General features: G+C 38.9%; 1 protein-coding gene across 1 annotated transcript in view; it reads right to left on the bottom strand.

Moving 5' to 3' along the window:
* LOC121736585 (BCL2/adenovirus E1B 19 kDa protein-interacting protein 3) overlaps positions 1–12,313 on the bottom strand; it is a 30,832-nt gene extending 18,519 nt beyond the window's left edge. The window contains exon 1 of the mRNA XM_042127891.1: positions 12,118–12,313. Coding sequence (XP_041983825.1) covers positions 12,118–12,157 — 40 coding nt within the window. The 5' untranslated portion in view covers positions 12,158–12,313. The remainder of the gene's footprint in view (positions 1–12,117) is intronic.
* Positions 12,314–15,060: the final 2,747 nt, after the last annotated feature.

Raw genomic sequence — 15,060 nt, 5'->3', positions numbered from 1 at the left:
TGAACCGATTTTGCTGGGTGTGCAGATAGTAAATACATTGGGAATTGAGTCCACGGGAAAAAAACAAAGGATATTTTTAACCCGGAAAAATGTACCATTCCCGCGCTTCAAATGAATTTTGGCGCACCGGAGTTGCGGGCATCATCTGGTTCTGGACTCTGGTATAACTAACATAAAGCCTGATTCCTGATTTTAGATACTTTCTACGTCTACATTATATCGTATTCCATTTAGGGTTGCCGTACATTATTACAAAGTATTGGCACACAAAATATTATATCCCACCAAAAACATTTTCATGTAAAAATGTTGCCAGACGAGAACAAAGTTCGTGGGTCAAAAAGTAGTGAGATCTCATGTAGAGCCAAGTTTCTAATCTTAGGGAACATACCCATACTACGTGACCCATTTAGGGGGGGAGGGGGGTCTTGAAAATACTACGCTCGGTCACAAGAGGGGGGAGGGGGTCAAGACTTTTGTCACGTTGTCAATTTCGCCGAGAGAAACGTCATACGAAAAAAAATTTCTCGACATTTAATACTTGACACTGGCATTTATTATGGTTATTTATAACCAAATTATTCTTGTCAATACCACGTGAACAATTGAAGGCGGGGGGGGGGGGGGGGGGGGTCTTGGCATATACTACGCGTGGTATATGCCAAGGGGGGGTCAAAAAATCTTAAAAAGTAGGTCACGTAGTATGGGTATACTCCCTTATATACTCAGCCCTAAATCTAAAAACCTTAATTTTACACAAAATACTTGTTATAATGTATCGGCACTCGGCCGCATGAGAACTATCTAAAAACTCTAATATTAAGTATAACGTTCAAAGCCCATAGAATGACGAATAACAAAATTTTAAAGTTCTGACTTCTGAGGTAGAGTTTTGTTTGTCCAAATGACTGTGAATCATCCTGTCGGTTTGAATGGTTTGATTATGCTGACGAAAGCCAGACGAAAACCATTAATAGGGAGTAACAATTTACAGAGACAACAAACAGACAACATAATATGAAAATGGAATGACATTTTAAGAATTTTTGTAGCGCTCTAGCAGAGCAGACAGAATTATGTCTATTGTGGCTCTACAGTTCTAATCTTACTAAATAGTAACAATTGCACTGTACTAACTTAAATATAACTAATAATAAAATTAATAGTAACATAAAAGTCACGATTCCGTTTTGCTTAAGGAAGTAACTTCCTTAAGCAAAACGGAATCTTATTCTTGTTAACTCCTAAACCAATGATACTAAAAACGTTATAACATTGCCCGTTTTCTGAGTTTTCGTGACAATAATTATCTTGCTGTTGATTGGTTAATGTCGAAACTTTACGTTAGCCAAACAAAAATTAGAGTTATCATGTTTTAAAACTTCGTAGTATTGATTAGAATTAAATTCGTGGAACACATGAAGGCCTGGTATCAGTTATCACCCCTGAGTGAACTGAGTATGCTGCATGCATGGCTGAAGCTACTGCTCCCCTGGTGTAACATGATAGTGTTCACTTGGCTCATGGTCCGCTGGACGCCACCAAATGTCATTTTTTGTCATGCTCCATGACCGTGAAGGTCATGCGACATACGAGCTTGTAAAAATATACAAAAACGAGAGCAACATGATATTCAAGCCAGAATAGACTAGGAAATAGCCATTTTGAAAGAAAAACTTGAAATAATCGGCCAAGTGCTAATCGGAATCGCGCACGTAGGGTTCCGTACCGTTATAGAGGAAAAATAGGCGAAAAAATGTGTTTTTGTATGGGAGCCCCCTTAATTTTTTATTTTATTTTTAATATTATTCTTAAATATTGAAGTAGACATATAATTAAGGCCTTTGTGAAAATAACAAGTGCCTACCTGTTGCCATTATTGATATCGAGCAAAAAAGGCCAAAAAAATTACGTTTGTTGTATGGGAGCCCCCCTTTAATATTATATTTTATTTTGTTTTTAGTATTTGTTGTTATAGCGGCAACAGATATACACATTACACAATCTGTGAAAATTTCAGAACTCTAGCTATAGCAGTTCTTGATATACAGCCTGGAGACAGACAGACGGACAGACAGACATCGAAGTCTCATGAATAGGGTCTCGTTTTCACCCTTTGGGTACGGAACCCAAAAAAGAAACTTAAAATGGAGGAATTGGAGGAATCCTTTACTTATTAGCTACGAATAATAAAAACTATTTATTATTCGAAGCTTATTAGTTATTTCAACTTATTTCTACGATGCTGATGTTTTGAATTTTCTGGATATAGCACGCCTTCCCCAATAGACCCCAGTTAAGTACGTGATAGTACTTATAACTTAATGCTAGTTAATGGTATTTTGGAGTCATTTTGAAGTTGACGTAAAAGGTGTAACATTTTCTTTTCTATCTATATATCTATACAGGGTGTAACAAAAACAAGTGATAAGACTTTAGGGTGTGTACGTGTTCCTTGTAGAGAGTTCACTGTGAAAGTAGCAGCGCTGAAAGACCAAAATTTTTTTTCTCTTTTGTATGGGGAAACTCGTGACGCTCGGGCCCTTGCCCATACAAAAGTGAAAAAAAATGTTCGTCTTTCAGAGCTGCTACTTTCACAGTGAACTCTCTACAAGGAACATGTACACACCCTAAAGTATTATCACTAGTTTTTGTTACACACTGTATAATATTATAATTGGGAAGAGTTTGTTTGTTTGTTTGTTTGAACGCGCTAATCTCAGGAACTACTGGTCCGATTTGAAAAATTATTTCAGTGTTATATAGCCCATTTATCGAGGAAGGCTATAGGCTATATTTTATCACGCTAATACTTATAGGAGCAAAGAAATAGAGGAAAGTGTGGAAGAAACGGGGGGAAATTATTTGACAGGGCTTATTAGAACGCGTTAATCTCAGGAACTACTGGTCCGATTTGAAAAATTCTTTTAGTGTTAGATAGCCTATTTATCGAGAAAGGCTATAAGTTATATTTTATCACGACAAGATTAATAGGAGCGAAGAAATAGAGGTAAGTGTGGAAAAAACGGAAGAAATTATTTGAAATGGCTTATCTGAACGCACTAATCTCAGTAACTACTGGTCCGATTTAAAAAATTAATTCAGTGTTAGATAGCCCATTTATCGAGAAAGGCTATAAGCTATATTTTTCACGCTAAGACTAATGGGAGCGAAGAAATAGAGGAAAATGTGGAAAAAATGAGGGAAATTATTTGAAAGGGCTATTTGAACGCGCTAATCTCAGGAACTACTGGTTCGATTTTAAAAAATTGTTTCAGTGTTAGATAGCTCATTTATCGAGGAAGGTTATAGGCTATATTTTATTACGCTAAGACTAATATGAGCGAAGAAGTAGAGGAAAATGTGTAAAAAAAAACGGGGGAAATTATTTGAAAGGGCTTATCTCACGAACTACTGGAGCCATTTTTCTGTTATTTGGCACAGATAAGAAGTAGACCACGTAAAGGATCATAGGCTATTTTTGTGGACTAATTTGTCTGTGAAATATCTAATTTACGCGAGCGAAGCTGCGCGGAACGTTATATTTCGCGTGGTCACGACATCACGCGTAAACAGCTGGACCCATTTTGCTGAAATTTCGTATAAAGATACTTTGAGTCCCGAAAAAGAACATAGGATGCATTTTGTCCCGAAAAAATGTACGGTCACTGCACAATATACTTTTATGATTTGCGCGTAAACTATTCAATCTATTTTGATGGAATTTGGTATGGAGATACTTTGAGTCTCGGGAAAGGACAAGGAATACCAATTTTGTCCCGGAAAATGTACGGTTCCCGCACAATAAACTTCGATGATTCTCGCCTAAACTATTTAATCTATTTTGATGAAATTTGGCATTACATGCACCGCAGGTGTCCTTTTTGAATAAATAAATAAATAATTTTAAATAAATATACTTTTCTGATTTGCGCGTAAACGACTCAATCGATGTACGGGAACAACTATAAACTAAAGTCCACGCGGACAAAGTCGCAGGCAACAGCTAGTATATTAATATATGGAGATTTTTCTGTAAAATATACCTTGCCGCGCCCTATCCTTCGTATTCCTATCGCCATATCCTATCCTATTTTTAAATATTTGGCGAAGTAAGACTTAGTAAGACCCTAGCACTGTGGTGTGTGATGATGATGATAAACCAATATCCTCTCGACTGTATCAACCGGCAATATTTTGAGCGTGTACTCGGCACGACTCACGAGTCAACGCCCAGCGACCTTGAGGGCACGCGATAGTGTTTACATCGATTACTTGAAACAAGTCTAGGACCTCACGATTAACCTATTATAAGGGCATAGCATAAGGCCAGGCTACTGGATAAAATATTTCGCTAGGGACTCGATTTCATATTCCATCAGTTATGTTATGACTTATGACAATTTCTGGGGTTACTGACAGGATATCAAAGTTAAACCCAATGAGAAAAAGTGTGTATGTCTGTTACCTCTTAGCGCTTAAACAGCTGAACCGTTTTTGATAAAATCTGGTATAGAGATACTTTGAGCCCCGGGAAAGGCCATAGAATAGTTTTTATCACGAAAAAATGTAAAGTTGCAGAGTTTGGTTTCAGCGGGGCTAAAATGGAATCCCAGAAATATAAAAATATCCCAGAAAATGTCCAAAATCTTTCAGTTAATAAATTTAAAAAAGTTGTTAAAGAACGTTTGTGTGCTAGTGCTTATCTATACTAAATTCTGCAGAGTTTGTTTGTTTGTTTGTTTGAACGCGCTAATCTCAGGAACTACTGGTCCGATTTGAAAAATTCTTTATTCAGCTTCATCCGCTGACCAAAAAAAAAATAAAGTGCCTGTAGCTCTAAAAGGCGCAAAAATCGCAGTTGAGTGTCTATGACGAAAATGTACGACAAGAGTCCCTCTATAACCAGTGCTATGATTTATTTTGAATACGTTTGAATCTATACTAATATTATAAATGCGAAAGTATCTCTGTCTGTCTGTCTGTCTGTCTCGCTTTCACGCCAAAACTACCGAACCGATTGTAATGAAATTTTGTATACAGATAGTCTAAAGCCTGAGAAAGGACATAGGCTACTTTTTTACAAGTTAGTTCCAAAAATTCATACTAGATGGCGCCGTGCGTCTCTTACATCGCGCTAACGCTTGCCCAACATCTTTCTATAAGAGGTGGTATTATCTTACATTCCATTTCCGATTTTTTTCGATTGTAATTTCTTTTTTACGTTATTTAATAAATCAGTACTTTATCTATGCAGTGACGTTACCTTAAACCTATCAATGATAAATAGTTTATGGGTAAAGTTGTGTAATTGGGGGGCTAAATAAGCTTTAAAATTTGGCATAAAATATAAAGTTTAATTTAAAAAAATGAAATATTATGTGCACACTGCACAGCTGTTTTGATTTAAGGGGTACCAGGGTTTTTTTATAAAAGCTTTTGACACCAATTTTGTTGACATCGCGCGCTATAAACTGAAGTCCACGCGGACGAAGTCGCGGGCAACAGCTAGTCTTGGAATAAAATGACAAAATTAGGATTTCGTCCATACAAAAAATAATTAATTATTTTTTATCTCTGTAGATACGGCATATTTAAAAAAAAACGACATCTATAAAAGTGACTTGTAATTGCATCAGCTGTCAACAAAAAAAAATCAGCCTGATCCGTTGACCTTCGATCCGAAAATTCTTAATGTCCCATTTATTTTACTTTGGGACCAGTGTGCGCCGTCTCGTTCTACACTTACGAGTTACGAGTCAACAAACTTTTATCAATACTGTGTTATATGTGTATATTATTTTATCACACGCCTATTATTATTTAGGCTGTCTATAAATAGGCACAATATCATTAATCCGGTTCCAAGTTCCAACAAGGGCATCCGTAACATCTGTCCGTCTGTTTTTCACCAGAGTCCAACTCCAGACCGTATCTCAAAAAACCGTGATAGTATAGTTAAAATTTTCGAAATTAAAAAAAAAATCTTTTCACTCAGTACCAGAACCCTTTGTGGGCGACTCGCTGCATCACACGAAAAAATGTTATCGTTGCATCAAAAGCTACAGTACAGGCTAACTAACAAGAAATTAGCCTTTACTTAGAAAAAGTCTATAAATTAAAAAGCTAACGTACTGCCAAAAAGGTTACATTCACTTTCAAATGTCGAAGGTCGTACACCCAGACGTCTGCGCGTTCAACGACCTCGGACAAGCCCCTACGGAGTTCTGGGCGCCTAGTACATTCGACCCGACGGCGACGAAAGCGTCCTTGTCCGACGCGATGGGGGGGTTGGCTTGTAAACAAATCAATATACAAGATGCCTGGTTGGCCTGGTCTAGACGGAATTAAAGCCAACTTACATGACAATTTTAGGAAAAATTTCTCCGTTCTACAATTCTTGAAACAAGTGCTCGAGCAAAAAATAACAAAAGAAAAATATAGGCACCACTAAGGTGCAGTACTAGTACTTACTACTTATATCTCAGTGGTAGGTACCGAGTTTTACGTCCTGTAGACTGTAGATTGGAGCTCAAAATCAATAAAATCATAAATGTAAAATCATAAATGGACGCTGTTAAGCATTCGTGTACTAACCCACACAAAAATTACGTATTAAGTTATGAATGCAGTTATGTTCATTACATGATTTAGAACAAGACTGCATTCAAAATTTAACAACAAAAAAAAATTGTGGGTTAGGACACTAATGCTTAACAGCGACCAAATATGTAACTCAAAAATGCACGGTTTTCTGAAAAAAAAACCAACAACATTCGATGGATATACTTGCAGCCGTTGCCGAGAAAGTAGAAACCAATAATAATTATTCATACTAGATTGCCCCGTTTACAGAATAAGTCGCGAAGTACTGCACATAATATTCTGTATAGAGGAGTATCACATGTCGGCAGACCTTGGGAGGTGGAATCACGAGATTATTGGTTAATGCAGGGGTTCCCAATCTTTTTCAGCCTGCGGCGCAGTTACACGTTCAATATTTTGAAACGGCGGCGCGGCGCCCTTCATTACCTAGCTATTACAAAAATATGTATAAAATAAAAATAAACACCTTTAATGATTAGAAGATTTTTTAGATTGCGCAGGTAAATTATAATAAACTAATATTTAATCTTCTGCCTGCTTTGTATAATTACAATATTATTTTATAATATTTGTGGTTTCGGATAATGATTAATGATGGAGGATCGACTCACGACGCCCCTCTTGCCTTTCCACGGCGCACAGTTTGGGAAACCCTGGGTTAATGTAATCATGCGTGCGCTGATCCATATCTCTTCCTATGTAACGTTACGCGAGGTCAAACCAGAGCTGCTAGTTTCTTGTGCTTATTAGATGATTTAATTTCATCTTAGATACTAATATTATAAAGCCGAAGAGTTTGTTTGTTTGAACACGCTAATCTCAGGAACTATATGGTGGTCGCGAGGGTGCAATTGACCTGCTCATTCTTCTAGGCTAGGCCGACTAGGTTGCGATAATGCCGTAATGTGCTTGAGCAACCATACGGACATTTAAAATATTATTCCATGCTCTACAGTTTTTAAAGAGTGGTTATCTCGCTTTAAAAATATTACATTAATCGATGCATATAAGCCTTCTTTTTGAATTAGAAAGCAAAAGTAGGATGACTTTCGGTTTGTAGTTCAATTTCATCAATCCGGATTGACGGTAATCCGGTCAAATCCGGTCCGGATTGAAAATGATGCCGGATTGCAATCCCTAGTTGTACAGCACGCCTTTAAAAGCTCATAAAAGTTTGTAATGTTGTAATGTACCTACTACCTTTTGTAAGAAGCTACTAGGATCACATAAACGCGTCTAGTTTGGACGGTATTTGGGAACCCTAACATTACATTGTTCAATGTTATATTTTGTTTATAAATCACTTTCTTTGCTGGCTATCGACTGCTTTCCAAAGACTAAAATAGCCAATTGACCGACTGGATTTAAATAACATGTTGAACTTACATAGGCAAGCTAGGTATGCAATACGCATGGCGATTGCTGTAATAAATAATAAATAATTCAAAATAGGTCATGCCACTTTAATTAAAAAACACCTTACAAACAAATAAGGACAAACATACGATAACAACATTGTAAAGTTACAAATATCGGCCTTATTATTAAACGTTATTAAACTAATCTTTGTCCATTTATTTGTCTGATACGTTGGAAAAACCTAACGTTTTTACACGCTTTAGTCGCTAAACAGACTTTTGAATTGAAATGAGGTATTGAGATATTTTCGAGTCCCAGGATAAGGACAAAGAACACCATATTATGTCCCGGAAAAATATACGATCCCTGCGCGATAAACGAATGAAAACTAACTCCCTCCGCTGACATCATTTTGGTTGGCAAATGCTTTCCATCTACGCCCCTAGTCCCGACTCATGCATGAGTCATGACAATGTCAAAACATCCACTTAAGGCTAACTAAGGGAACTTGCGTGGTGACTCGCGAGGAATTGGTAGCTTGATAGTGCCTTTTTTAACATGGGGAAATTGGTGGACATCGGCAGGGGTATGTGGGACTCTCCGAGGAACTACCCACTAAAACCCCATGATGCTCCACTCCGCTTAGGCAAAGTTACGGGCACGATCACCGCAACTCTACCAACGGTTGTCTGCGTCTCGCAGACTCATCAAAACATGTAGGCTTTTCTAGGTTGTCCTGCGGGGTGGTTTAGAAAAGCCCATATGGAGGAGCTTGGTAGTGCTATGTCCCGCGGAAGGAAGTAGAGCCTGGAGGGGTTTTAGTCGGTAAACCTCTGGGCTCCGGCGCAGGGCTGCTCTACCCTCTCCCCGGACCTTACGCATTTCCCCTTTCAAAAAACAATCTAAGGGAATTTTATAACATGAAGCCATAATATATGGCTCGTCTCCCGTATTCGACTATAGCCACATGAACCTGTCTGATCGGCACTTTATTGAATAATCGCCTGGAGACGACCCCACTGGACTGCTAACTGATTCGACCTGACTATATTTAGACCAATTGTCAACCCATCTACTAAATTGAACACACGGGCTTTCAGTTTAAAATAGGCGTATTGTTATTCATATTGAGGTGCTATTTTAAAGGAATCTTTTATGAATTGGTTAAACGGAGTATGCAAGTAGATGCAGGTGGATAAAAGAGAAAAGGGTCATAAAAGCAGAATAGCATACTTTTTGGTAAAATATATAGCTTTGTCGAAGTATCGTTAACACCAAGGGAAAAACTACAAAAACATTAGTTTTTGTGTAAGCAAGACATTTGAACTTTGAATTCTGAGATCTGGGAACGTGGCATGAAAATTAGGCTACGAAACTACCAAACTGTGCATTGCGTGTACCAATTTCCGGGTAGCATGTGATAATTTAGAACCTGTGGCTTTAACATTGTCACGCGCGATAAGATAACAAATATTAGCTGATAACGCACATTCGCAATTGCTAGAGGAAGGTTGTCTAATACTATTTTTCATTTTGCGCCAGTTTTATGTCCTGGTAGTCATGGATTTTCCGGGATAATTAATAAAAACTGTACTATGTATTTTCTTGGCACTGGAAGTATTTTCACACATGCTTGCTTTTAAAGTATAAAGCATGGACATTTCTATGCACGGTATAATTTGATACTTTGCAGAATTAATAAGCCGGTCCACAGCAACGTCCCCGGCAATGAAACCGCTGACGAACTGGCTAGGCTTGGGGCCGAGAGTCTCATATATGGTCCAGAACCAGTCTGTGGTATAACCCCCAGTACCACAAAGCAAGTGCTCAAGGAATGGGGTCACAGACTATGCAGGAAGCAATGGGCTGAGACCCCTGGCCTTGAACACTCCAAGGCACTAATTCCTGACTTCAACAAGAAACAATCAGAATTAGTGCTCACCTTGGGTAGGAACCAATTAAGAATCCTTACCAGAAGCCTAACTGGGCACTGCAAGCTCAACAAACACCTAAACAAAATGGGTATTTATAGCATAACGACTTGCAGATTCTGTGAGGAGGAGGATGAAACACCTATTCACCTTCTCCTCGACTGCCCTGCTCTACTACAGAGCAGGAACAGGCACCTTGGTCGCTACGAATACTCGTCCACAGAGGAAATTCGTGGCACCAACCCCAACCATATCATTCAATTTATGAGCAGTATTGGGTTGGGGATGATACTCTAGTGCGAAGGAGTCACAATAGATCCTCATGGGTCGCAGTGACGTCAGGGCTACAGCGACCTGCCTTCTTTAAAAAACTGTATATGGCATTCAACTGCACAGTATGTATTACAACATATATCGCAACATGTGTAGCATTAATACTTGTACTATTATCTATTCTGTGGCATTAATAGGATAAAGTGTGGCACGAGTCACGACATTTCTGATAACATTGTATGGAAATATTGATTTTACACCAAAGATTGGAAACTCAGGATACAACATTAAATAATATATGCACAGAAAAATAAATTAAAGAAGTTACAAAATCTATGTCAATATATGCCGGAATGGCAATACGTCCCCAAACCAATTAAAGATATTATGCTTTGTGGTTGTTTGGAACAATTATTCTAGTGCAGGGGTCGGCAGACTTACCAATCAGATGAGCCAAATATTAAGTTTGTAGATTTTCCCATACCTTCAAAGAGCCACTACATAAATTTTAAAAGTCTAATAATAATAATTATAGTCTAAGCTTCACACTACAAAGCTTCATTTACAGTTAAAAAAAATATATTGAAAGAAATTTATTACAATATGTATACTTATCACTCATTAGTTATATTTTAGTTTTAGACTTTAGTTGGATTAACGGTGTCCTTGCATTGCTTTCGAAAGCTTGCCTATGACTGGCAAGTAATTACTCGTTTAACGTTTTCACGACTGTAAATAATTAATTGTCGTAGCAAATGCTAGTTTTTTTTGCCGTTGCATAATATGTTGCAGGAAGGCTATTCCATGTATCATACAGGATTTGCTCTATTTTAGGTAAATTATCACAAGTTGACGGAGAATTCAGTTGTATCATATTGTTTAGGTGTTTTATTTATGCTAAAGGGGTACAATGAGGCAGTGAGTGAGTGTAAGAAGACTCTTCTTAGAAGGGCCATATTAATCCTATGGAAGAGCCGCATGCGGCTCGCGAGCCGTGGTTTTCCGACCCCTGTTCTAGTGGAATAACACCTATCATCATACCACATTATTTACTCTAAAATCTAGATATTTGTAAATTTTTTAGGCAATAAATTGCAAATTGTTGATACAAGCTGAACAATATGATGACATGGACGATAAGTAGATAAAAAGAGGGCAATGCCATCTGATTACAATAAGGAAGTGGCTGTGAAACAATGAAACGTTAGATGCAAGTGTCACACAAGGAAAAAGTCTGAGACGTAACAAAAATGGACTAGAAATAATTTATTTATGAGTTTAGGACAAAACATAATTAATTACTTTTTTCACTGATTAAAAAAGGATTGAAGCAACATATTGTATAGTACAAATTGAATATTAATTTGTTTATTGTAGCACCTCCATCATGGGAATCGCAGACACAGATAAATTTTCAATTGTTATGTGGCAGCCGGCTTGATGGGTTAAGGTAGCTTCAATTCTTAAAATGTTGATTTAATTCATTTATTTAAACTTGTTTTAAAAGCACAAAAGCTTCAAGAAAGTTGCTTCTTACTCCATTGTAAATGGACGTTCATGGTACCAGGATAACAGAAATAGGTATATAGGATACAGTTTTAAATTAATAATAATCAACGTTTTCAACTTAAATGTTTTGCTCATATTTTGATTGTTTGACGTCAAAGCTGTATTTTTTACATCGACATTAAATTGTAACTTTACAGTAAATATTTTATAACGTCTCAAGGTTGATGGCGAGTCGATAATACCTAACTTTCCAAGGACAAATTGTATTGCAAAAATCAGAACTGCGCAATTTAAAATTATATTTAAAGATACACGTGCAGAATATTACGCACATAACAATGTAGACGCGACACGATTTAAACAAGTAAATCTAGTTTCGTCATCGCCAATCACCATACAATATTGAGTTCATTGTTTATTTACAAATATTACTACTCACCGCTTAGGTCTTCGATTGTGTTGAATTTCCGTGTAGCCATCCTTCCCGATGATCACTTCACGACTTTACTGAGCTTATCGAATCGCGATTAAAAAAGAAAAGATTTGCGTTCAATATTTTGAAAAAAATGTCGAATGGCGAGCGACTTGTTACTATTCCCTTTGTTTTCTGTTTTGGTTCGCGTACATTGACATGAAAGGCGCGCATTCATTCTCAGATGATTTCATTCAACCAATAGGATGTAATCTGATGACGATGTCCTTCTGTGATTGGTTGACAAATGTAAACAAAAATGTTGCCAGTAGGTAATTTATCTGAGGGAAAGATATTTAAGGGCCTGTTTCACCACTTTCTGATAAAGTGCCTATTTAATACATAATAGGGTATTCACAACTTTTTTGACAGATTCTCTATACTTGATCTGTGAAGTGTCAAGTTAATCGGTGGATAGCCTTATCAGGCTGTACTTATTTGCTTGTTCTGGTTTTTTCTGTTTCATTATTTTACCTTGTATTTGCATGGTCGCATGAAGTCATCACCCGTGCCCGCTGCATGGCAATCAGTTTACGTTATAAGTTATAACTGTTCACATTTTTCGCCTCAACTCTGACGCTGGCAACTCCTAAATGGGGAGGCTTACGCCAAAAGAAGAAGAAGAAGTGGTGAAACAGGCCCTTAATATTTTATTTATGTTTTTTTTTTAATTTTATGAGTGCTCCAAGGCTTTAAATGAATATGTCAATGGGCACTGCTGGTAAAGCGGGGAATTCACTACGGTACCACGGCCCGCGGGCAGCCCGGTCTGGAACAACTTTGACGCTTGCCCCTATTGAACACACACAAAACAGGCAAGTCAGTCGAATAGATAGAGGGCTGCAGCTCGGTCATGGACTCATGGACTCAATCTTCTTTGTAACAAATGATAGATCAGCATCGGCATTGATTTTTTTTCGATTTTTCAATAAGTTCGCTGTATTAGCGGATCGGTGTTCATGTAATCCTTGCTTTTAACTTTCTACAAACAAGGATACGACCGGTAAATGGAAATAAACGAATGTCAAAATTGTTTTGTGCCTTCATTCCTAAGTTTAGTGTTTGTATTGTTTACAATAATATGTTTTAAAATAATATTCTAAGTGCATTCCAATCGCGCTCCAAGCCGCGAATGACGACGGGCCGCCCGTCGCGACCATTCATGTACAGACTTGCCCGTGCCCGCGCGGGAAAAATGCGATCTCGCGGGCAGGCTGCGGGCACGGGCCAACGGGCATGTCTGTGCCCGTACCTAGGAATTGACGAGCAGACATGCGACAGACCTGCCCGTGACGGGCGGCCCGTAGCGGGCGGCCCGGTAGTCAATTCCCCGCTTAACGCGAGGAATTCACTACCGGGCTGCCTGCGGGCCGCACGGTCTGACACAAGTCTGGCGCTTGCCCCTATTGAACACACACAGAACAGGCAAGTCAGTCGAATAGATAGAGGGCTGCAGCTCGGTCGTGGACTCATGGACTCAATCTTCTATGTAACAAATGATAGATCAGCATCGACATTGATTTCTTTGGATTTTCCAATAAGTTCGCTGTCTTAGCGGCATTACGTACATCGGTGTTCATGTAATCCTTGCTTTTAACTTTCTACAAACAAGGATATGACCGGTAAATGGAAATAAACGAATGTCAAAATTGTTTTGTGCCTTCATTCCTAAGTTCAGTGTTTGTATTGTTTACAATAATATGTTTTAAAATAATATTTTAAGTGCACTCCAGTCGCTCTCCAAGGCGCGAATGACGACGGGCCGCCCGTCGCGACCATTCATGTACAGACTTGCCCGTGCCCGCGTGGGAAAAATGCGATCTCGCGGGCAGGCTGCGGGCACGGGCCAACGGGCATATCTGTGCCCGTACCTATGAATTGACGAGCAGACATGCGACAGACCTGCCCGTGACCGGCGGCCCGGTAGTCAATTCCCCGCTTAAAGGAGAACTGTCAAAAATGACGTTTTTGTATAATAGAAGCAGGGCCCGACCTAGGGGGGGGGGGGGTGGGCAAACCGGGCAATTGCCCGGGGCCGCAAAAATGAGGGGCGGCAAATTGAGAGCGGCGCGGTGTCGCATCGGTGGCCTTGAGTCCAACTCGCACTTGGCCGGTTTTTGGGGCGGCCCATTATTTTGCCCGGAGCTGCGAAATAGCTGGATCGGGTGCTGAATAGAAGTGTTAGTTCCTTTTCTCGCCACGTTCATATAAAGCCTTGTCGAACTGTATTTCTTTTTAATACAGTCCACGGTCCACCATCCATGTGAATACCTGATCAAATTAAGGAATTTACCCTGGATTCTGCATGTAAACGTCAATAATTTTGCCAAATGCAACAAATAGCCAATAGCAAATACCAATAGCAATGTGAAGTGCCCGCATTACGGTACTGAACAACAACCAGCCCCGGATCTAGGGGGGGCAAACCGGGGTCTGTGCCCCGGGCGGCAAATTCAGGGGGCGGCCAAATTCATACTTCACGGACCAATGGACAACTCATCATTGACCACGTAATAAAATAGGTATATAATAGCACAAGTACAGCAATTTCATGGTCATATCAACTTGACCAATACCGAACATTTATTATTCGCGAGGCGCGTAGGCATAGTTCAAAATACGCGCCCGGCTCTCGCACGCTTTTAAACCCTACCCTGTTAATTATATTATACATATTATATCCTACATAATATTGATAGCTGAAATTATATGGATGATAAAGGTGAAAATAAACATAAGTAGGTAGGGGGGGGCGGCATGGGCGTATGTAAGGGGGGGGGGTCCTGGGGGTCCGGACCCCCCACTTTACTATCCATCTTACTTGTCCAATCGACAATGTAATATAATTGTCATCGATTGTCATCGGCGAGCTACTTATTGTATTTTTTTCTATTTACAATATAATAAAAA

Source organism: Aricia agestis, chromosome 19 (genome assembly GCF_905147365.1).
Source record: "Aricia agestis chromosome 19, ilAriAges1.1, whole genome shotgun sequence".
NCBI classification, from domain to species: Eukaryota; Metazoa; Arthropoda; class Insecta; order Lepidoptera; family Lycaenidae; genus Aricia; species Aricia agestis.
Note: the sequence above shows the minus strand (reverse complement) of the source record. Positions and strands in the feature narration are given on the sequence as shown.